This window comes from Urocitellus parryii, chromosome 1 (assembly GCF_045843805.1).
Source record: "Urocitellus parryii isolate mUroPar1 chromosome 1, mUroPar1.hap1, whole genome shotgun sequence".
In the NCBI taxonomy this organism is placed as follows: Eukaryota; Metazoa; Chordata; class Mammalia; order Rodentia; family Sciuridae; genus Urocitellus; species Urocitellus parryii.
In genome coordinates, this window is record NC_135531.1 from 134,489,765 (window position 1) to 134,515,084 (window position 25,320).

Consider the following 25,320-nt stretch of genomic DNA (forward strand, 5'->3'; position numbering starts at 1 on the left):
CCTGCCTGAGCCAAACTTGGGCCTTCCACGGCCTGGCAAGAGCCCTGAAACTTCAGGGGTGAAAACTGGGTCTTTTCTCTGCTACAAGCAGAGGAACATGATGCCGAGTGTGCTGGTGGGGCTCCTGTTCCCACAGCCCCCCTCACCCTGAAAATAAATATATCCACAGAGGAGAAAAATCATTCGAGCATGCCAGCCAGCCCCTCACACACAGGGGCTTACTTATTCTATATGACTAGTTGATGAGATTTCCAGGCCCCCTCATCCCCAACCGGGATTTAAAAAAAAAGGGGGGGTGGTATTTTGGCCACCAGAGTCCTGAGTTGTTGGTGAGACACCCAGGTGGAGGTGTCAGAGACATAGTTAACAGTGCAGTAGCACAGGTGTCCCAAGCCTTAGCCTAGATTGTGGGCCTGGAGGCACATCATAAGCTATAAAACCCATGCAGGTGTGACAAGTGAATTTTATAGGGGTGCTGGAATCTTGCCCCCCCCAAAGCAACATGGTCCCTGGGAGTGAAGGAAAGAGGATGAGACAAGGTGACTCTCAGGTGGAATCTTGCTCCAAACTCCAAGTTCAAGGTCTGTGCCCAGGATGAGGGAAAATCACTGGTATGAGTTTCTCCCCTCAATTCTCAGAGTTGTGAGACAGCACATTTTAAACATTTAAGTTTTGTTCAACTATTCTGACCTCAAACCCTCAGGCTATGAGCCTGGCAGGAAATTCACTGTTACTCACCCCATGGGCCTGAGTATGTTTCAAGGTCTAGCAAAGCACTGAGGGGCCCTCTTCCCTCACTGTCCCTCTGAAGCCTCCCTCCTCCCCATCAGGGCACCCTCTTAACCAAAGTCAGGAAGCACCTCTGATCCAGGACTGCGTCTACTTTTTTGCTCTGCTAACCCTTGAGCCAAGGGTATACTAAGGGCTCAACCTCCCATTCAAAAATGGGCAGAAGGAAAAAGGGAAACACACATACATTCATTTTTCCATGGACCACCAACCTCAGACGATTCATAGCCAATCTCCTGGATCTGCTCCATGGTTATTCTGTGAATTCTTGACAGATTTTGAGGCTGACTTTTGCCAGAAAGGGCAATACCTGCCTCTCTGTGGCCTTTGTACCCAGCTCAGAGCCTAGCATATAGTGATCAGGCAAGACAGAGGTATAAATGTCATTTGCAAGTTGCGATGTAGTAATTACATGCAGTTTCACTTCTGCATATCTTTTCCTCTAAGAAAATGGGAGAATCAGGAATAATTAGACTTAGAGGGGTGGGAAGGGAGGCAGAACATGTGACAAAGGGACACCAGGAAAGTGTGCGGTGAGCTGCATCAGAGGTGACAGGATGAGGGACACTGACAGAAGCCTCAAGGCCTCTACCCTACAACCAAAGGCAAGGACTTCCAACCCAGGGCAGGGAGCTGGCCAGCATTCAGTGGCATCAAGGCCACTTGGGTCTCAGGGACCAATACAGGTAGAGGACTAGAGGTAGAGGCAGAAGGGTCTGAAATTATAAATTCAAAAAGGCTTAAAACTGATGGAAGGGGCCGAGCTCCCTGCAGAGCACTTGCCTAGCGTGTGTGAGGCGGTAGGTGCCATCCCCAGTACTGCGGGTGGGGAGAGTCTGGATGAAGGACTGGATCATGTGCTGGTGTGCACATGGTCTGCAATGAAGTATAACAAATGTATAAGCATCTCCCTGGGCTAGTGGAAAGGAAGGAACTGAAAGTTCCAGTGGATGGTAGTAGAAAGACCGTGGATGGATGGTGCCTCTTGTCACCAAATTTAAGCACTGGAAATATCCCTTAGTGTCTTTATTGGTCTTGATTGGGTTGGCTTTTTGTTTTTCCTTCTTTGATACCAGAAAGCATTTGTCAGGGCTTTCCTAAGAAAACTCTCTGCCTCGGCCTTCTTTGTCTCCTAAGTCTGAAGTTTCTCAGCTGTAAACTCTCTCCTGCCTCAGGAGTGTCCCGGGAGTGTATCTTTTTGGTTGGGGAAGGACTTGTGAATGAATAAGTGAACAGAGGATGGAATTACAGTAAGGAGTGAGGAATGCAGCCCAGCAGGGAGCCGGTGTCTGGAGGAGCCAGGGCAGGGGACAGCAGAAGTAAGCAGTTTCTTCTCGGCCACCAGCAGGCTGGCCTCGGCCTCAGCCTTGGCCATGTGGCAGGCTGCTCCCAGGATACTGTCACAGGTGTGGGCAGGTGGGCCCCAGCAGTGGGGAGCCAGCAGCTGGCAGGCTGTTCCCAAGCCCCCTGGCTTCCCTTCTCAATGGATCCATCTTTGTTTTCCTCCCTAGGTGCCCCTGGACGGCGTGGCAAGCCCGGAAGAAGAGGCGACCCTGGTGAGTCCTGGGTTTTCTTCATTTCTAATCCGGGGCCGGGAAGAACACAACTGGCCAGAACCTGGCTGGAGGTGCCAACCACCGACTCCCACCTTTAGTCATGCCCTTCCATCCTGAGTCACTTCTTCCTCCCCTTTCTAATGCTAGCTGCTGTCCCCAGAGGCCACACTGCCCAATACTGCCTTTTCTTGGCTTCTTGACATCCATAATTCCAGGACTGTCCCATCTCTGCCCTCAGCCACCCCCTGAATCTGTGTATCAGCCTTAGAAACTTCAGTCCCTTGTCAGCCACTCTGAAGTATGGCCTCTGCCATGTGAAGGGCAGTTACGACTCTGCCAGCCCAGCCTCTGCCATGCTCTGTCAACCTGCCAGGACAGTTCTCTCCTGCGTGTCTCACTCCCTCCCCAAACTTGGCCTCTCCTTCCCTTGGCAGAGGAAGCCCTCGGGAGGAGGCTCCTCCTCCTTCCAAGCAAACTGCCGATGGACTCACTTATCTACACCACCTTCCTCCCCATCATTTCCATTTCACCCAAAATATAAACTCACACTGCACAGTCCCCAGTATCCCCTCTCCCCGCACCTGGCTGCCAGCAACTAAAGAGGCATTAACCCCATCCCCTCTGCCTCGCCTTCATCTCACCCAAAGGCCAAATTTACCAATGGTTTCCTTCAGGTCCTACCAGCAGACACTCTGTAGTCTTTAACCTTCTTAGTTCCTTACTTAACTTCTTCCTCTCTTCCTTTTCTGTACTCAGTAAATGCTATCTACTTATTTAGCAAAAAAGAAAAGAGTCTTTGGAACACTCGTATGCCCTAGTCCCTTTCCACATTCCTTTGTATTTCTGTCTGGAATAGAAGATACAAGCTACAGGTGTCTCTGAATGATCTCAGCATCAACAGAATGAGGGTGAGAGTGTGAACATGGATAAGAGAAACCATCAGGACTTTGGCAGAGGAGGTGCAAAATTTGCAAGTCAGATGAAACATTCCCTGCTTAAGGACTATTCTATTTTTAAGTGTGATAGATTGATTATAGATATCTTAGAATTTCGTTTCCCTAAATATCTGGGGCTGCTTAAAAGAAAATGCTTTAAAGGTTCATATTATTTGAATTAGTGGTTCTGTGGTCACAATCCTAGTATAAGATTGTTTTCTCTTTAAACAACATCTTTATCTTTCTTAACCCTCACTCTGTGTCACTTCCCTTCCGCCCTGGGTGTTTCTGGCTCAGTTCAGGGCCCACATCTGACCTCCAGTTCTTTGCCTTCTTTATGAGACCCCCCACTTGCCTCTTAAATGAATCCACCCTTGGCCCTCTCCTCTCCTCTGTCCCCACAGTCTTCCACTCCTGTGGCTTCAGCTACCCCAGTGACACTGAGGATACCTCTCTCTCTGCCTCAAGCCCAGTCCTTTCCTCGGGGTCCCAGAGATTAGACACTGCTTCACCAAACTCAGCATCTCCTCCCCTCTTCTCCGCTCCGGCTTCACCACCTCAGGGAGGAGACACCAGCCACCTGCTCCCCTGTGCGGACTCCAGTATCCCCTGTGACCCTTCCCTTCCCCACACCAAGTCCCCTTCCGTCTTCTCAGTACATCTCAGAGCTGGGCCACCTTCTCTCTCTCATGGCCGCAGCCTGCAGCGGCTCTCACCCCCACTCCCTAGCCCATGTCCCTCACATTCAGCCTCACTGTGGGTGTCCAGGGTCCTGTTACCTCTGAGTCCTCTCTCTTATGTCCTCCCCTGCCCAGAATATCTCCTCCTTTGCCTACTTCTTACTCCAAGGTCATTTCTCTTTGTCCTTCAAGTCAAGTTCAAGTAGCTTCTACAGAAAGACTACTTTAACCCCTCTGGCTAAGGGCTACCACCCCAAGTCTCCAGCATCCAACAGGTAAATGCAGGGGACAGTGAATCACTGAATGACTGACTGTCCTGCCCTTAAGCAGCTTCACAAGGAGGGCGTATTGGCAAGGCCAGAGGGAGCCACCACCGACAGGACCCCAGGCTGATTGGGCTCAAGAGAATCCAGGGCAGCTTCTCTCAGAGCCTCAGACTCTTCTTCCCAGAGCTGGGTTTGCTCATTAATAGAAAACACCCCTTGTGTTTCTCTTTTTGCCTTGATTTCCAGAAACTGAAGCTGTTTTATGTTTTAGGCTAGAACCTCCATTAGTCTGAATTTGCGTGTATGTGTGTGTTAGCACACCCACTGCACCCCCCCCACACTAAATACACGCTCATCACTCAGTTCCTATTTTCTACCATCATAAAAGATTTTACTGCCTTTTATTGTAAGCTCCCTGACATTCTTTTTGGAAGGGTGTGAGGAATGCTTACTTCTTTTTCTTTTTTTTTTTTAATATTTTTTTAGTTATAGTTGGACACAATACCTTTCTTTTATTATTTATTTATTTTTATGTGGTGCTAAGGATGGAACCCAGCACCTTGCATATACATACTAGGCTAGCGCTCTACTGCTGAGTCACAACCCCAGCCCCACGTAGTCACTTTTTTAAGGACAAAGTAGAGTATGGTTCAGCTTACTGGAAAACCCATTCAAAAAGGGGAAATGGATCTGAATAGACATTTCTTAAGGAAGACATACAGATGGCCAAGGGTTTTACGAAAAAATATTTAATAACATTAATCATCAGGAAAGTACAAATCAAAACCACCTTGGTAATTGCCTCACCCTCGTAAGAGTGGCTATTATAAAGAATGAGAAATTGTTAAAAAAAAAAAATAAATAAATAAGTAAATAAAATAAAAAAATTTTTTTAAAATAAAGAAATTATACTCCATCTATGTATGATGCACCAAAGTGCATTCTACTGTCATGTATAACTAATTCGAACAAATTTTCTTAAAAGAAGCAAAAGGTCAAAAAATGACTAAAAACAACAAGTGCTGGCAAGGATGTGGAGAAAAGGGAATCCTTGCACACGATTGGTAGGAATGTAAATTTGTGCATCCATTAGGGAAAACCTATGAAGATTCCTGAAAAAATGCTCAAATGGGGACTGGGGGTGTGGCTCAGTGGTATAGTGTTTGCCTAGCATGCACGAGGCCCTGGGTTCGATCCTCAGCACAATAAATAAATAAATGAATGTTTAAATAGGATTACCATCTAATCCATCAGTCCCATTCCTGGGTATTTATCAAAGGAAATGAATTCAGTATGTTGAAGGCATCCACACTTCCATGTTTTGTGCAACTCTATTCACAATAACCCAGAAATGTAAACAATCTAAGTATCCATCAACTGACAAATGAATAAAGAGTATACACCATGGAATACTATTCAGCCATAAAAAGAATGAAATATTGTAACTTGCAATAATATGGAACTGGAGGTCATTATGTTAAGTGAAATAAGGCAGACACCAAAAGACAAGTACTACTTGATCTCACTCATGTATGGAATCTAAAAATTGATCTCACAGAAGTGTAGAGTAAGGTGGTGGTTACCCGAGTCTGTGGGCAGTGGGTGGATTGGCATTGAGGAAGTGTTGACCAATGGGTACTAAGTTACAGTTAGATAAGACTCAAGAAGTTCTGGTGTGCTATTACTCAGGAGTGTGACTGTAGACAACAATAATGCAGTATATATTTCAAAAAGCTAGAAGAGCCAGGTGTGGTGGTACATACCTATAATCCCAGCAGCCTTGGAGGCTAAGGCAGGAGGATCACAAGTTCAAAGCCAGCCTCAGCAATTTAGTGAGACCCTGTCTCAAAATAAAAAACAAAAGTGGTTGGGGATGTGGCTTACTCGTTAAGTGCCCCTGGGTACCATGGTACAAAAAAAGAAAAGATTTCCAAAACCTTCACCATAAAGAAATTATGAATGTTTGAAGAGATAGATATGTTTAATCTGATTTAAACATTACAAAATGTATACATGTATTAAAACATTACATCACACCTCATAAATGTGTATAATTTTCTGACCAGTTTAAAAATAAAAAAATTTAGTAAATACAAAAAATCCAAGGATGTAACAAAAGCTGCTTTATGAATTCTTCAAAACTGGGTTTCATTTAAGGAAATATCTACATTATTTTACTGTTCAGATTGTTCTGAATTATCATGAAGATTGTAGTAAATATAGGATAATGTATCCAGCCATTTATTAATATATTTGAGTAAATAAACCAAATTAATACACATAATTTATAGTTAAACAATCATGGTTACTAATAGCTCACTAGCATCTGGTTTGTCTACTTGCTTTTAGAAAAAAAAATCTAGAAAAAAATGAAGGTCCTTAAGAAAATCATAAAAATAAAGTACTTTGCCAAATGTGGTAGAGATGCATGTCTGTAATCCCAGCAACTCTGGAGACTGAAGCAGGAAAATTACAAATTCAAGGCTAGTCTCAGCAACTTAGGAAGACCCTATCTCAAAATGAAAAATAAAAAGGACTTGAGATATATATAGCTCAGTGGTAAAATATATATATATATATTTTATATATATATATATATATATATATATATATATATGGTAAATTTTTCTTTACTTAGCAATTTAAGTATGGAGGAGAAAAGAAAGAAAAAAAACCCATTCAACTTAGGACTCCAGCTTATTACAGTCCAAGAAAGAGCCCCAATATATATGAAACAAAAACTGACAGGACTCAACAATAATAGTGATGGACTTCAGTACCCCATTTTTTTCTTTTTTTAATATTTATTTTAGTTGTTGATGAAACTTTATTCTTTTTTATTTACTTATATGTGGTGCTGTGAATCAAACCCAGTGCCTCACACATGCTAGGCAAGAGCTCTACCACTGAGCCACAACCCCAGCCCCAGTACCCCCATGTTTAACAATGAATAGAATCAATAGACAAAAGAAGTGAAGAATCAGAATAAACATATAAGCCAAGCATACCTAACTGACATCTACAGACTATCCCAACGAACATCAGAACACACACTATTTTCAAGTGAATATGGAATATTCTCCAGGACAGGCAATGTGTTAGACTGTAAATAAAATAAAATAAAATAAAATAAACATCCCACTCCTAGAAGACAGTGACTCAAACAACAAATCACAAGGGAAATCAAAATATCCTTTGAGATAAATAAAAATTAAAACACCACATGCCAAAATTTAATGAAATATTGCTAAAGATGTGTTCAGATGGGGGATATTTATAGCTACAAATACCTGTGTTTGAAAAAAAAAAAACTGTCAAGTCAACCACAAAACCTACCATCTTAAGACACTAGAAGGATAAGAGCAAAATTAAGCCAAAGAAGAAAGAAAAACAAATTAGAGCAGAAAGAGATGAAAGCAAAAAAATGGAAAAATAATAGTGAAAATCAACCAAACCAAAAGATGATTCTTTGAAAAATCAACAAAAGTAGCAAAACTTTAGAGAAACTAAGGGAACATCAATAAGACTAACACTGACTTCCCATCCACAACACTGGAGTCCAGAAAGCAGGGGGATAACATGACATATTCAAAGGCTGAAAAAAACGCACAGCAAGAATCTTTTATCCAGTTCAAGGCTGAAGGAAAGCCAGGCCGGGTGGCCCATGCTTGTAATCCCAGCAGCTAAGGAGGCTGAGGCAGGAGAATCAAAAATTCAAAGCCAACCTCAGAAATGCGAGACCCTGAGCAACTAACTCAGTGAGACCCTGTCTCTAAATAAAACACAAACTAGGGCTGGGGATGTGGCTCAGTGGTTGAATGTCCCCACCCCCCAAAAAAAATAATAATAATGAAGGAAAAATAAAATTGTCTTGTAGTAACAGTTGCACATTTTTGTGAAGATACTGAAAATTATTGATGTATACACTTTTGAAAGAATGAACTTTAAGGTGCAGTTGGCCCTCTGTGTATCCACAGGGTCTGGATTCCCAGATTCAACCTATCACAGGTATGCCATTCCATAGTTAGGGATCCAATGCTCCTCAACGTGTACAGACTTTTTTTCTTGTCATTATTCCCTAAACAATATAGTATAACAACTGTTGACCTAGAATTTGCATTGTATTAGGTATTATAAGTCATCTGGAGGTGATTTAAAGTACATACGAAAGCCTATGTAGGTTATATGCAAATACCACACCATTTTTAACGGACTGGAGCATGAATGGATTTAGGTATTCTTGGAGGTCCTAGAAGCAATCCTTGTCAGATATCAAGGGATCAACTGTACATTAATTATATCTCAATAAATCTGTTTTGTTTTTTGTGTATTGGGGATTGAACCCAAGGCTTCACGTGTGATAAGCAAATATTCAACCAGTGAGCTACATCCCCAGCTCTTTTGATCTTTTATTTTGAGACAGGGTCTCCCTAAATTGCCCAGGCCAGCCTTGAACTTGTGATCCTGCCTCAACTTCCTGAGTAGCTGTGACTACAGGTGTGTGCCACCACGCCTGGCTGTTTTTGTTTTTTATTTTTTCAGTGGCTTTACATTCCACCCAAACTTGTAATCAGCACCACTGCAGCTTCTGAGTAATTTCCTGAACTGACCTCCAGGCTGGCCTGCTTGGCACTGGATTCCAGAGATGCTGCTCTGTACCTGATCGTCCCACCACAACCAAACTTCTAGAGGCCCATCTGGGGTGCCGTTGAAAAAGGAGTGACTCCAAGTCGATTGTACAATCAGGGTTAGTTCTTCAACATGAAATCAAACAATGGAAATCTACCAGCTGTGTTTCTCTTCTCCATGAGGTCTAAGGGGTCATGTGTGCGCACACTAGAAAGAAAGAATATGCTACCATTCCATCCTGCTCTTGGTTTTGGTGCCTCTTCCACACAAGTGCTGTACGGGGCACTTTATTTACACACAGTCTGTGGTTCAAGCCTCATCCAGAAAGGCAGGGATGGTTACTCCCGCATTTCACAGAACCAATTCTTAATCACTTTCTCCCTGCTCACTAACTCATGATTGCCTGCCTTACTGCATCTACCTTTTCCCAAAGGACCAGAGCTTTTAAATTTTTTCCTACTCCTTTGGGGGGGAAAAAAAGCTCCCTAGAAACACGACGGAAGGTTCTTGACCTTATGGTGGGAGTTGGTTTGGATTTTTGAAAGGTGAGACCCCAGGGCGTGACATCTTACCTAAGCTGGCGGAATGGGAGAGGCAGAGGTCTTGTCCAGACCAGGGAGGGTAACAGTCCCGAGGAGTTAGGAGTCCAGGATAAGAGAGGAGCAGGTAGGGAGCTGATGCAGGGACAATGACCCCCAGCCACCAGCCCCCACTTCCAGTGCTGGGCCAGAACCTGCCAGGCTGTGGGTTAATCTTCCCAGATTGCTTTTCCAGGAAAGCTAAAAGTGCCCTTTGGGAAACACTGGGAAACCGACTATCCCCAGAGGAGCCAGAAAATCAAGGTGAGCATTGTCAACTCCCAGACTTACCACCTGCCTCTGCTTACTTACCAACACTGAGCCGGCAACTTCCCACCCGAGCAACGCCGCCTAACCTTGAGTGCGTACAGCTCCCAATTTGGGAAGCCCTGTTGAGCTACATACATCCCACTCAAGAGGGCCCAGAATCATTGAGTCCTCTACTTGCTGGGTCCTTTTTATTTATTTCCCAAGTCATCTGGCTCTTACTTAATTGCTCCCACATTTCAGTGCTGGGAACATAGGTTTGAAAGTTTTATACTGAAGGGCTGGGATAGAAAACCCACTCGTGGGACCAGGCCATGGGGATTAACTCAGACAGACTCACTTTCCAAGCAGGGATCCCCTGCATAACCTGAGCCACACCTCTGGCCCTGTCCCTCACTCTTGGGTGCCCAGCTGGCTGCTAGTTGTAGATGCCAACTCCAGAGGCTGTGGCAGACACAGCACAAACGCCCTAGAACCGAGTCAAGTGCAGAGCCACCAGGCAGCTCCTGTCCCTTTTGCCCTCATCTGTTCAACACCTATTTATTAAGTGCTTGGGCCTGGTAGGCCCTGAGCTAGGTGGCGGGAGACTGCATGAAGAGGGCGGATGTGGTCGCGGCTATGAGGAACCTCCCTTGATGGTGGGGCTGACAGACAGTCATGACAGATGGTGGCAAGTGCTAGGAAGGAAATCACCAGGGAGGTGTGATAGAAACCAACAAAGATGTCCTTAGATGCCACAGTTGTGGAAAGCTGTCCAAAGCAGTGATAATGAAGTCAGACCCCCTGGGCCCAGGGACATGGCAGATGTGAACATCCTAAGACCCCAGAGAACCTTGGGAAATGGAGAGAGATGAGTGGAGCAGGGAGCAGCATCCCAGGACATCAGGGGTTAACAAAGGACCAGGCCAATCCTTAAAAAACAAATGCCAAATGACTTCATTGATATAAGGGGAGTAACTAAGGACAGGGTAGGGACGAAGAGCTAGAGAAGAAGATTAACAGGGATGAGAGGTGGGAGGGAAAGGGAGAGAGAAGGGAAATTGCATGAAAATGGAAGTTGGTCCTCAGGGTTATACAAAATTACATATAAGAGGAAAGGAGGGTAAGAGAAGAATAATACAAGTGGAAGAAATGATTTACAGTAGAGGGGGTAGAGAGAGAAGAGGGGAGGGGAGGGGAGGGGAGGGGAGGGGGGATAGTAGAGAATAGGACAGACAGCAGAATACATCAGACACTAGAATGGCAATATGTAAATCAATGGAAGGGTAACTGATGTGATACAGCAATCTGTATACGGGGTAAAATTGGAAGCTCATAACCCACTTGAATCAAACTGTGAAATATGATATATTAAGAACTGTGTAATGTTTTGAACTACCAACAATAAAAATTTTTAAAAATAAAATAAATAAATAAATAAATATCATAAATCTTAAAGAAAAAAAAGGACCAGGCCATACAGAAGAGCTTTTCCAGGAGTTTGGATTTTTTTTTTAAGCTTCCCCTGGCTGGAGGGGTTGGGTGCCTAGGAGTCTAATTAGAAAGCTGTGACAATGACACTGCCATGAAGCAGTGGTGGCCTCCTGAACTGATGTCGGAGGAGGGGGGGGCAAGAAAGGTGCTGTGCCAGTGTTTTGGAATCTTGCAGGTGGGCAGTGAGATCCGACTCTGAATGCTGCTGTTCCCGTGCTAGTCCCTCCAGACACTGTGGAGGATGGCATGGTTCAGGGTCCCACAGGACTGCTTCCAGCCTAGACTGCCCCCTCACTAGCTGGGTGATCTCAGACACAACACATACCTTCCCCAGGACTTCCGAGGAAGTTCAGTAGAGTATAGAGCTCTTTCTGCCCGGTTTCTCTCCCTTCTTCCTTGTTAGGCTCAAGGTTAGCCTGCCTGGGTTATACCCAGGTCAGGAAGATGTGCCACTGGGCATGGTAACTTTTCTGAACCTCAACTTCCTCATCTAAAAATGCACCTGGTGAGGTTGCTGCAAGTGTTACGTGACATGATCTGAGGAGAGCAGGCACTTACGTTCCCAGAGCCTGAGGTTACTCTCCACCCCTCCTTCATCTCCCCTGGGATGCACCTCATACCAGGACCTTGGGCTCTGCTCTCAGGACCCTTAGCTCTCAGAGGGAGCTTCCTTGGAGGGAGGGTGGAGGTAAGTATTAGGAAAGCTGAGGACCTAACAAAAACGTGGAGTTTTTTCCTCACCATGTTCAAGTTCAAGTGTATTAACTTTTCGATATACATGAATCCATGAGATGGAAGAGTCCCCACCAAAAGCTCCTGACTGAAACGACCCCATAACGACTTTCTTGTGTTCATGCCTAAAGATGTTCCATATCTATACAAACAAAAGTCTATAGATTCTTTTTTCTTTTTTTTCTTTTTTTTTCTTTTCTTTTTTTTTTTTTTTTTTGCCATTTTGAGGATCAAACCCAGGGCCTCATGCTTTCCAGGCAAGCACTCTACCCCTGACCGCATTCCCAGCCTGAATCTGCAGATTTTTAGCACAAATGGCTGCATATTATATATGCCATCCAATACCTTTCTTTCTAAATGTAACAATATATATACCTTAGAAACCCATCCAAACATATAAAATGTATCTTTTTTGTGGCTCTATAATGTTCCATTTATAGATATACCATCTTTCATTTCATCAGTACCATTTTTCTGTTTCTAATGTTTTTGATATTTCAAGTGGTTAAGTGGTTCTACAATGAATATTCTGATAATACCTGGTTTTGTTTTTTGGGTTTTTGTTTTGTTTTGTTTTTTTGTTGGTACCAGTAACTGAAGCTAGCAGCAATTAACCATCAAGCCACAGCCCGTTTTTTCCCTTTCTTTCTTTCTTTTTTTGAACTAGGATCCTCCTGCCTCAGCCTCCCAAATTGCTGGGATTGCAGGCATGCACCATCATGCCTGGTTATACCTGTCTTTTTACATATATGTTAATATTTCTACAGAATAAATTTCTAGGGGGATAATTGCTGTGGCAGTTATCATTTTGAATCTTAATATGTATTGCCAAATCACTCTGTATTGATAATATCCCAATGTATCTTCTCTCACATGGTAGTTCATCAGTGTTATGATTTGGATAGGAGGTGTCCCCCAAAAGCTCCTGTGTTAATGTAGGAATTTTCAGAGGTTAAATGATTTTACTATGAAAACTGTAAGCTAATCAGTCCATCCCAATTTGGATAAACCAACTCTGGATGGTAACTGTAGGCAGATGGGGCATGGCTGGAGAAGTTGGGTCACTGGGTATGTGCCCTAGAAAAGTTCATCTTCCCTTCAGCTCCTTCCCCCCTCTCTCTCTGCCTCCTGGCCACCATGAATGCAGCAGCCTCACCCTTCCACCATGGTATCCTGCCTCACCTTGGGCCCAGAGCAATGGAGTCAGCTGACCATGAACAAAACCTCCAAAACCAATTTTAACCTTCATTTCTGTTATTATGAAAGATCATTTGCTTTTGTAAATACAAAAATACAAAAACTAATCCTCATGCACAATTCATATTTTTAAATTTTTGTTTTAATTAGTTATACATGACATTATAATGCACTTTAATACATCATATATAATGGAGTATGATTTCTCATTCTTCTGGTTCTACATGATGTAGGATCACACTGGTTGCAACTATTATAGAAAGCAGTATAGAGAGTCCTGAGAAAACTTGGAATGGGACCACCATGTGACTCCTCCGTCTATATCCAAAGGACTTAAAATCAGCATATTACAGTGATGCAGCCACATCAATGTTTATAGCAGCTCAGTTCACAATAGCTAAGCTATGGAACCAACCTAGGTGCCCTTCAACAGATAAATGGATTAAAAAAATGTGATACACACACACACACACACACACACTGGACTACTCAGCCTTAAAGAAGAATGAAATTATAGCATTTGCCAGTAAGTGGATGAAGCTAGAGAATATCATGCTAAGTGAAATAAGCCAATTCCAAAAAACCAAAAGCTACGTTTTCTCTTATGTACAGATGCTAATTCATATTTTTAAGGGCTCTTTTTATTTTCTGACCTATGAACTCCAGAGTCATATCTTTGGGCCATTTTTCCATTAGGTTGGTAATATTTTGACTGTTGATTTCTGGCAGTGTTTTTATATCCTGGTATCTAGACTTTGTGACGTGAGTTAAATATACGATTCCCCGTTTGGCCTTTGACTTTGCTTACAGGGCTTTCTGCCTGCAGGATTTCTTTTCTTTCTTTTTTTTTTTTGAGGGGGCGGGGCTTTATGTGATTGGATCAGACATTTCTTTTATGGTTTCTGGGTTATGAGCTACAGTCAGGAAAGCCTTGGGCTGGGGATGTGGCTCAAGCGGTAGCACGCTCCTCTGGCATACGTGCGGCCCAGGTTCGGTCCTCAGCACCACATACAAACAAAGATGTTGTGTCCGCCGAAAACTAAAAAAATAAATATTAAAAATTCTCTCTCTCTCTCTCTCTCTCTCTCTCTCTCTCTCTCTCTCTCTCAAAAAAAAAAAAAAAGAAAGAAAGCCTGCCCTTCTCCAGGGTTAGAAAAAAATTCCCCACATTTTCCTCTAGGAGTTTCATGATTTTTTTTAAACATGTAAATTATCTCTGTAAATTTTGGAATTATCCTGGTTTATGCTGAGGCATTGGTTCAACTTCACTTACTCCTGGATAACTACCAGTTCTCCTGCATTCCCTATTAATAACACATCTCTCCCATTTCAAGGGACTACAGTGGAGTGTTGCAGCCTGGTGATCCAGGGCAGATCCCTGCATGGAGGTCATGATGGGATTTAGACTTTTGTACTAAAAGAGAGAGAGTTGGGAAAGGGAGTGTCACTACCAGACTTGCATTTGAAAAACATCACTCTGGTCCCAGAAAAGAAGCTACAATGGCATTGGAGATTTATATGACCCCAGGTGAATCTACCTCATTGCTAGTAGATGTCACCTGCTGGGTCATCAGCCCTCTCTCCAATACTACTTCTGAGTGAATTCCTGTAACTTCTTTTTTCCTCCTATAGGGGTTTCTGTGTTTGATTTTTTTTAATTGGCATATAATAATTGTACATATTTCTGGAGTACGGTGTGATGTTTTGATACATGTATATAATTTGCAGTGATCAAATCAATGTATCACCATCATCTCAAATATGCATCACTTCTTTGTATTGGGCATATTCAAAATCCTCTCTTTTAGCCATTTTGATATATAATAGATTATTATTAACTACTGTTACCTATTGTGCTATAGAAAATAGTGATCCCGGGGGCTGGGGTTGTGGCTCAGTGGTAGAGCACTTGCCTAACATGTGTGAGGCCCTGGGTTAGATCCTCAGCACCACATAAAGATAAATAAATAAAGATATTGTGTCCAGGGGCTGGGGATGGGGCTCAAGTGGTAACGCACTTGCCTGGCATGCGGGGGCGCTGGGTTTGATCCTCAGCACCACATAAAATAAAATAAAGATGTTATGTCCACCAAAAACTGAAAAATAAATATTAAAAAAATTATCTCTTTCTAAAAAAAAGATAGTGTCCATCTACAACTAAAAATACTTAAAAAAAAGAAAAGAAAATTGTAATTCTGCTATCCAACTGTATTTATGTACTGATCAATCAACTGTCTCTATCTTCCCCTCCTTTCTACCCTTCCCAGTCCAGTGAATCTGGGAAGAAGCTCCTCACACATGCTGACCTCTGGGTTGTATGGCCTCCTCTCCTCCAGTGACCTGGACCTCCACATGACCATCACAGCCTTCCACTGCCATGACCTGGCCCAGTTCCTCATCATCATTAACAAAACCTCAGTTCAGAGTCCAGCCCACTCCCTTAGTTCCCTGACCTCACAGTCCTTCCACCTCACCAATCTTCAAATCCATGCATCAACCACCTTGTTCCTTGTCCCCTGTCCCCTCCAGCTTACAGCACTCAGTTCCTTCAACCTGTGCCCCTGCTACCCTTTCACCTCTTACTCTCGCTCAGCAAAGCTCCACCTCTGAGCAAACCCAGCCCTCCACTTGCCCGGCTCCAGCACCCATGAAGTTCACAGGACACCAGTTTTGAACCCACGGCCTCCTTCATCCTGGCCACCTGGGACTGACAGCCTCACTTCCTACTTCACTAGAGAAGTGGGCACAACCAGAAGAGAACTTCAGTTAAATTCCCACGTCCTCAGCCACACACTGAGCAGCGCCATGTTCTGCCTCCCTGCCCATTGCCGAGGTTGGAGACTCCATGCTCCCTCATGTACCCGCACCCCGCTCTGCACCAGCCCCTTCCACCTCCTCGACAGCATTGCTCCAGGAATCTCCCTTTCTCCTACTCGCTGAATCTCTCCCTCTGCAGGATGACTCCTGTTCAATTTAAAACTGCCATAGTACCTCTCATCTTTAAAAAAAAAAAAAAAAAAAACTCTTCTCTGGACCCCATGAACCCCAAAGCATCCACTCCGATCTTTTGCTTCCCCCTGCAGCGCAACTCCTCAAAAGCACTCGCGGTTCGCATTCCTCCCTCTTCTCCCCTAATCTGTCTCCAGACAGGCTCCCACCCCATCACTGGGCACTATACAGGCCATCGCTCCCTCCTCCTCCTCCTCAAGACACTTTTCACAACATGATTTTCGGGACTTCCTTCTCTTCTCCCCAACTCCTAACAGTTGGGGTGTCCCTGAACACCATGTACACCAAGCTGAGCTCCTGATCCCTTCAGCAAAACCCTCCCAGCACAGTCTCCCCACCTCCAGGGATGGCAACTCCATCCTTTGGCCAAAATCATGGCATCTTCCTTGACTCATCCCCTCACGCTCTCCATTCGGTCTGTCAGGAAATCCTCTCCATGCGTCTTCACCACCGACCCAGAACCTAACCACTTCCTTCAGCACTGATCCAAAACCCAACCACTTCCACCCCATTCACTGCTACCTCTGGCTATGGGCCACTGTTCTCTCTCCCCTGCATTGCTGCAAATAGCCTCTGGCTTCTACTCTTGCTGCCCCTCAGTGTGATCATTTAAAATGCTAGCCAGGTTGTATCCTGTCTCTGGTCAGGACCTGACAAGGGCTCCCATCACAGAGATAAGATAAAGTCCCAAGAGTGGCCAGCAGGCCCTCCCCCACCAGCCATCAACCCCAGTGCCTCTCTACAGCTCCTTCCCATTCTTCTCCAGGCCCCTTGGCCTCCTTTCTGCTCCTTAAACACGCCAGGCACCCTCCTGCCCTCGGGTCTTCCCTTTGCCTGGTACATATTTTCCCCAGCAATCGGCCCTCCCAAGACCTACACTTCCTTCAAGGCTTTGCTCAGAGGTCATCTCAGGGTGACATTCTCCCTGAACATCCTGTGGAGTATTCCAATCTGCCCCTCCTCAGCACAAATGGTCCCCCCTTCCTTAAACACTAGAGCCTCTCTTCTTCTATAATTCGTATCAACTTCCAAGTGATTCGTTATGTTTATGTATCTCATCTGTCACTCTCATTAGAAGGGAAACTCCATTAAGATGGGGATTTTTGCTATTTTCACTGATGTATCCCAGGTACCTAGAACAGTGGTTGGCAGAGGGCAGGCACTTGGTATCTGTGGAATGAGTGACTAAGGATGTCAGCTGGGAATCACTGTAGCGGTCAAGAGATGGTAGTAAGAGGGATTAGGGTTGTGGAGTTGGAGAGAGATCAGTAGATGGATTCCAGAGTAGGAAACAATGGGCTGATAGTCTCACCTACTTGGGAGGCTAAAGTAGGAGGATAATTTGGGCCTGGGAGTTTGAGACCAGCCTGGGCAACCTAGTGAGACCAGGTCTCAAAAACAAATAAATAAAACTTAAAAACAAGCAGAAGAAACAATGGATGCATGAATAGATTGGGGATGGGGAGCATATCCAGGGTGGGTCCTCCTTTTCCAGTTCACACAACTGGATGGGGGTGACATCCTTCACTGAGATCAGGGACCATGGAAGAGGAGCCAGGCTTAGGGAAGAAGATCATAAGTGTGTTTGTGCACGTGTTGGAGGAAATGGAATCATTCAAGAAGAAATGTTAAGTGGGCATCTCGGAAAGGGAGACTGGGATTCAGAGGCACAATCAGGGCTGGAAATACACATTCGGGACTCTTCTGCAGAGGGTAGCCACAGCATGGATAAGATTCTTAAAGAGGACAGAAGAGAAGAACCAGCAGAGAAGTGAATTGAGGAGATAGAGCCCAGACTTCAGCCTTGAGGAAACTTCACACTTAAGACTGAGGCCAAGGAAGTGGGTGGAATATGACATTTTAGAAGCCACAGGAAGCAAATGCTTCAATAACCTCTCAGTCAGTCTGGGGATGTAACTCAGTGGTAGAGCAGAGCATGGGTTCCATACCTAGCACCAAAAGAAGTTGAAGGAGGAGAAGGAGGAGCCATCAGTCAGCAGCAGGGATTCAGCCTAGAGGCCGAGTAAAATGAGCAGGAGAAAATGGCTTGGTTCATTGGTGTGGAGGCAGGTCGTTGGAGACCTTGGCGAGAGTCTTGGTGAGAAGGGATGGTTGAATCCAAATCAGAGAGTCACAATTAAGTGGAGGATGAGGAGTTCAAGAGCAGTGAGCGTGGACACTTCTTGGATGCATCTGGCTTCGAGGGAGCAGGCAAAGATGGGGTAGTCATAGAAGGGGATTGGGACCAAAAAGTGCTTTTTTTTTATGAATGGGATTAGAGCGCATTTCAAAGTTGTTGGGAAGGATCTGGCCTGAGAGAGTGAGCTGACTGCAACAGACAGGGAGCGGAGAGGGGAAGGGAGGGACCAGGGGAAGGCATTGCAGGAAGCTGGCCTTCACTGGAGGTGAGTCAGTCCCTTGGAATGAACTCATGCATGTGGAGAGGCAGGTGAGCATAGGCACAGGTGCCGTGTACGTCTGGCCTTGGGAAGGTGATGGTGACTCTCCCAAAGCTTCTGTTTTCTTTATAAAATAAGAAGCAAGGTCTGGCTGAAAAGGAAGGGTCGATGGGATGTCCGAGCTGCCAACGCCCTGCTCTGCTCCCCAGTGTAGTTAGGAAAACCACAACCTCCCTGACCCTGTGTTGCCATTCTTGAGGATTAGTATATCAGTTTTCCCAGCCAAAAATCCTGGTCATCTCTCCTTCCTCCATAACCTCCCTTAACCTCCCATTCAGTCACTCAGCAAGTCCCATCTGTCCTCTCTGACTAGTGCCTCCTGACTCTCACCTGTCCGTTGCCACCATCATCCATACAGGGACACTTGCAGGGACCTATGAGCCCTCCTCATTGCTCCCCCATGCAGAACCCATCAGTGACATCCTGCTACCCCACCCCAACCCCCACCGCCCCCTGCTCGGCTGGACTCTGTACCCAGGCCCCTCCTCCACTGCATTCTGCTCCATTTCTCTTGTTCCTCAAAATCCCAGGGATCTTGGGGTGTTCCATCTCTGCAGCACTCCTCCCTCCATTGCCTCACCCTGTTAACTCACTTCTCTCACCTCCTGGACTCGGCCCATCCCTCTTCCTGAGTCGGCCATCCTGGGGCAGCTCCTGGTTGAGTGCTTGGAACTTCCTGTGCTTCCCCCAGCATGGTTTTCTTAAGTGTCCGTCTGTTGAATAAACATTCCATGAGTCAAAGGTCTCAACCCCTGTACTCACTACTGGGTCCCATTCTTTACCTCCGGCAGCTCCCTGCTCACAGTGGGCCATCCATAATTACTCATTGATCAACTGACCACATGTTGTATGTGGCCTCATTATGCAGTGAGGTTTGAGGTCTCACAGGAACAGAGGAGTCACTGGTTGGGCCAGTACTGGAGCCCACTTTCCAGAATGTGTGGCATCACTATCCAACTACAGCCATCCCTCAATTCTCTCTCTCTCTCTCTCTCTTACACACACACACACACACACTCACACACACGTACCAACCCCTCACCCACCGATGTTTCTAGACTTGTCCCCTTCAATGTCCTCATGCACATCTAACCCCAGGGCTGGACCACAGGCATCCCCCACCGCCACTCTGCTCACACTCACAGATCCATGTGACCTTACCTCTCCCCAAAGTGTTTTCCCTCAATAGAAATGAGAGAACCCATAGTGAGCCCCAAAACTTATTTTTCAAGCAGGAACAAGGTCAATTCTTACTCAGTTGCTAGAACCCAACATGAATGAGCACCAACCAGCTTCCTCGAATGAATGCATGAACCAATACATGTGGCAAATGTCATTACCACCCACATGACCATGCAGGCCCCTCCAAGGACAAAAATGTCTCTTCTGCTCTGCCACTTGGCCTTGGGACTGACACTTGTTTGTAAAGCTATTACAGACAATAGCTGTGACACCGTTAAAACCTTGGCAAGAGGCAAGGGGACCAGTGGCTGTGCTGAGAACAGGCAAAGGGACCTTCTCTGCCTTCAATGCTGACGGTGGCTCCTCTGCTTGTGTTTTGCAGGTCCTCCAGTAAGTGTCCTGGCTTTGTGCTCATCTCCTGAAAGATAAGACATTTATTCGGTTTTCTCTCTATAGCACACCCATGAAAATAATTTTTGTGTAGAAAGATGTATCCTTTAAAAAAAAAAAAATGAGTGCTGGAGTTGTGGCCCAGAGGTAGAGAGCACTTGTCTCGCATGCATAAGGCACCAGATTTGATCCTCAGCACCACATAAAAATAAATAAAGATATTCTGTCCATATAAAGCTAAAAAAAAAATTTAAAAAGAAAAAATTGTGTTGGAGGTGTAACTCAGTGCTAAGATTTCCTAGTATGTGCAAGGCCCTGGATTTGACCTCCAGCACTAGAGAAAAAAAAAAGAAAAAGAAGAGGAAAAGAAAAATATCCATCTAAGACAGGGGCCATATTCTTTATTTAACTGGCAGAAAAATGCAAGGCAAGCCCAGAAGCTGTGGGTGTGATTTGCCTGCTGAAACATCCTGTGACTGGCACGAGCCTGGCGGCTCCTTACCAAATCTTTGGCTCAACCTAGTGCACAGAAATGCAAGTACCAGGCCTGTATTTGTGCAATGGTCTGCAGCCGCTGATATTTTAAAATGTTTTTTTATCAGATGAGCATTGGCAAAGGAGGCTGTAGAGTCAGGCAGTGTTTCCAGGAATGAATTGGGCTTCATCACGAGGTCCAGGGTTCGTTTTCCTTCTTGACCAGAATGTCTCCCTCCCTGGCTTAGACAGCTGGGACCTCATGAGCTTAAGTGACTGATGAGGGTGTTGAGACGGCAGCTGAAAAGTGCCACTGCGTTTAAGAAGGGTGTGAGGAAAAGCACGGAGCAGCCCCACAATTTCCCTCCGTTCAGTCGGCCTGGGGCAGTTTGGAAGCAGGATTGTCCATGGCCTTGGAAATCTCACATTCTCCAGGCCTGGAGATGCTTCTGTCTTTGATTCCTCTTGGCAGTTTTTCAGAACCTGATAAATTCTGATGAGTCCATTCAAGAAGCACATTGACAGTCCACTTGAACCAAAATGAACCTTCCAAAGGAATTCTTCTCAGCTGAGCCCTTTTGGGTTTTGACTGCCTTTTATCCCAATTCATTTCCCCCATCAGCACCCTTCCGGATCTGGGCTTCTCCAGGCATGTAGCTCCACTTTGAGCCAAAAAAGCAAGCCAACAAAAATGCACAGACGTATTGGCCACAAGGGAGGTTTCCTTGTTGGGGATGTTCCTGGTGGTCCCCCGAGACTGGGGTGAGCTCGCTGAAATGCAAAATACAGAGGATCATTGAGTGATTGTTTTTTGATTTGGTTGTTGAAATACTAGATGTATTAAACAAATGCAGAAATGTTCGAGCAACAACTTGCAATCAGGGCTGACCTTTGCTGAGGGACAGAGAAGTAGCCAGTAGCCATAAATGTCCCTGTTCCTCCAGTTCACCCCATCCCAGTGGAACCGGGGAGGAAATGAGTATTTCCACAAGTCCAATTTAAGGAATATTTTCAGTTCCTGGTTCAGTCATGGTAGATGTGACAGTGCCCTCCTGAACCTCGTGTCCCCATATGGTCTTCACCATATGCCCCAGATGATGTGGGAGGGACACACCTGAGTGCACACCCTGGTGGCTCCAATGGAGGCTCACGCCCCTTCCAGCTGCCCGAGTCTCGAGGCAGGAAAAGGGTCCTCTGTCCCCCAGACCATCGGAGCCCTAGGCTTCTCCCCCTTAAAACAGCGAGCTACCACCAACAGCAGCCGCTGCTGCAAACCATGCGGAACGTGGCGGGGGGGATGCTGGGCCCTGAGTCCTAAGTGTTGCCAGATGGTTTTCTGCCGAAAGTCTGATTATTAATGACATATTAATTACCACAGGGGCAATCAGGACGAGATGGCTACCCGGTAATTTGTCATTTATTTTTTGCTCTCTCTGCCCTTTCCTCTTAAGCCGATATCCTTTCCCTGAGACTTGATTGAATTCTCTCCTCTCCTATCTTCCTTCTCTGCTCCTAAGTAGCTGTGATCTTTCCATGGAGGGAACTTAGCACAGGGTCTGCACAGACTCAGGCCACACAGATTTTCAGGTTGCCCTGGAGACAAGCAAAGAGGCTTCCCATGGATGATCCAGAAGCATTGAGTCCACCCAACACTGTACCCTCCAGCACAGAGTGCCAGCCCTGAGCAGGGAGTACAGCCTGTGGCTGGGACATGCCTTTTCCAAAGGGTCTGACTGCCAGTCTCTTCCCAGTGGGCAGGGGATCCCTGTCCCAGCCCCCCATGGCATGTCACCACTCAGGAACAGGGCTTCGGTTGATCCAGTCTGGCCTTCCACATTTCAGCTAAAAGTTACCTTACACTTGGAGTAGACGCCCCCAGCCCAGGCCTCGGGGGCACCACATCAGAATTAAGAGAGGATGTGACCCTGACACTGTCAAGTCCTGCAGAGGTTAAGGACTGTGACAATCACATCCAGAAGTCCTGATGCACCAGAAAGAGCAGGAGTGGGGCCAGCGGAAGAGTTACTTAGCATCACCATCATATGGAGAGACAGACATTCTGTGCCTTCGGGACAGGAAGACGCAGGGTGGGAAATGTTGGTTGATTCAGAAGTCATTCTAATGACCAAATCCATCCAGGGTCAGGATGGGCTGGCAACAGAAGTAGGTAGTCCCCAGTTCTGCAGATGCTTTCCCAGTAGGCCAGGGAAAGCAGTACTGCCTCCAACATCAGGGAGACCTGGACTTGGATTCCATCTCTACAGGCTCTTGGCTGGGTGACCTCAGGAAAGATACTCACCCTCTCTGAGCTTCCATTTCCTGCTCTGTGAATAGGGTAATGAAAGCCTCCTGTGCTGTGTCAGACTTGGGAGTAAATGAGACTGAGGAGATAACAGCTATGCATAAAGCACAAAGTAGGTCATAAACTCAGCCCCCTTCAGGACTGGGTAGAAACTTTGGGGACATTTATCTAATGCCCGGAGCAACCCCGTGCTAGGTCCAGAGTAGCCTGGGGTCTCCCAGTTGATCAAGGCAGCTCCCCCAGCAGCAGGCAACTTGGCATCTCAGACAAGAAACCCCCAGCTCTGCGTGAAGAAAGAATGAAATGTGAAAGGGAGCCAAGATCCACTTAATCCCCCGGGAGCATCGTGGGGTCAGGGTCCTACCCCCGTCCCAGCCACCTTCCTGATTAGGAAACAGGTCCCCATTCCTGCACATGGCAGCCAGAGTCTTAGGGAGTCACAGGCTTTTGCTAAAATATTTCAGCCTCCCACTGGGAGATGATCGGCATTCCCAGCTCAGGTGCACTGGAGTACTGCTCACAGAGCTACTCCCAGAGACCTGGTTAACTGCCCCTCCAGAGTTTCTCTTTACGATGCTGCCCAACTTACAATGAATGGGCTTACATCCTGGTACCCCATCCTAAATTGAAATTTTCTCAGATCAAAATTGCACTTAATGGAGCCCGTCTATAATCCCAGCAACTTGGAAAACTGACGAAAGAGGATCACAAATTTAAGGCCAAACTCAGCAACTTAGTGAGACCCTGTCTCAAAATAATAAAAAGGTCTGGGAGCAGTGGTAGAGCATCTCTGGGTTCAATCTCCAGGACTGAAAAAAAAAAAAGAAGAAGAAGAAATAAAATTTTTAAAGAGAATGCCTATATGAACCTAGCTTAAAAACGTCCTAGCTTAGTAGCACGTCACTGTGAGGTCTAAGCTGACCGCCCCACCACCACCACCCCACGGTCTTGGGGCTGATGGAGCCGCAGCTCACTGCCCTCCCCTGCCCAGAACTTGTCCCCAGTTCTGCAGATGCTCTCCCAGCACCCTTGTCCCTCTGCATATCCACACATCCAAAGGGGAGGGCTGGGAGGTTGGTGACTTCCCTCCTGCCCCGTGTTTGCTTCCTCTGGGCGAAGGGTGACTGGGATCCCTTTTCCTTGGCTGTGGGCATCAGAGAGGATATTGGCTGATGATGGTGACACTTTTTCCAAAGTGAGGCATCTGTCCCCTCTAGAGGCTTCTCCTCTCCCTGCCTTCCTCCTTTGACCAGGTCAGGTTAGGGGGTAGCTGGTGGCTCTGTGAGTGACAGGCAGGCAGGAGGCTGGTAGGGAGTTAAGCAGCCGGGGTTTGAATCTAGTTTTGCCACTCATCAGCGTGGAACCGCAAGCAAGCCACCAAGCCACCCCACCATCCTGAGTCCCCGGCTCCTTCCTTATAAATGGAGGATGATAAAGGTCCCTTTCTTAGGGAGCCAGGGTTTGGGTAAAATGAGGTCACAAGTACACAGAATGCCACAGGTCACAGCAAACCCAGGTTGCCAGTACCTGAGGACACTACAAGATTGTTGGGAATTAAACAGGAAGTTTATTCTGTGACAGATGTTTGGCTCCAAGCCTGTCCCAGAGAAGGGACTCTGTGAATGCTGGCATCTGGGAATGTAGGGACAGGGATATATGGAACCCAAGTGTCCCTCTGGCTTGAAGCTGGGAGCTTCCTGGAAAGGAAAGGGGTGAGGACCCAGCGAGCCTTCCTCACTTCCTGTTTCCAGGCAGCTCTGGGCCTTGGTCCTGACAGCAGTTCCTTCTAATCACTGAGAAGTCCCAATCAGGCTGGGCCCAGTGAGGGGTAAAGGGACCCTGTCAAAATCTCCAGGACACTGGTGTCACAAACCTCAGTTGACCCTTTCCAGAGGCCACCCTGGCCAACTGTCATAAAGACCCCCATCTCCACACAGATTCGGGCGTCTTCCCTGGCTGGGCTGGGCCCACTCCTGGTTCAGGATATTAGTGAGCAAGCATCAGGAGCAAGCTCACCAAGCTGCGTGCCTCCAAACGCCCTCATAGGCATCTCTTTTGTGAGACCCATGGGGTAGGATGACACCCTGCTTGGCTTCCCTGCAAGAGGGAAAGCAGGCCCCTGCAAGGAAGGGAAGGACTTCTGTGGGCACAGGGGACCCACATGTTCTGAACTGAAGTCTGATCTCTTAGCTGTGGAGCACAACAGAGCTTGGCCTGCTCTTGTCTTGAAACGTGTCTACAGATGGCTCCATGCAGCCATCCCAGGTTGGGGAGGCTGCCTGGTGCCAAGTGGTCTTGGCCACTTATGAGACCCCTCATTTATACAGAGGATCACCATGGGCTTCAAGTTGGTCAGGCGCACATCCAGTTCTTAGCTCAGTGGTGTGGACTCAGACAGGTCC

At 46.1% G+C, this 25,320-nt stretch overlaps 1 protein-coding gene across 1 annotated transcript in view; it reads left to right on the top strand.

The window, feature by feature from the left end:
- Positions 1-25,320, top strand: part of Col23a1 (collagen type XXIII alpha 1 chain) — a 350,791-nt gene that overhangs the window by 284,485 nt on the left and 40,986 nt on the right. Inside the window, exons 3-5 of the mRNA XM_026413108.1 lie at positions 2,301-2,345; positions 20,135-20,142; positions 21,995-22,021. Coding sequence (XP_026268893.1) covers positions 2,301-2,345; positions 20,135-20,142; positions 21,995-22,021 — 80 coding nt within the window. The remainder of the gene's footprint in view (positions 1-2,300; positions 2,346-20,134; positions 20,143-21,994; positions 22,022-25,320) is intronic.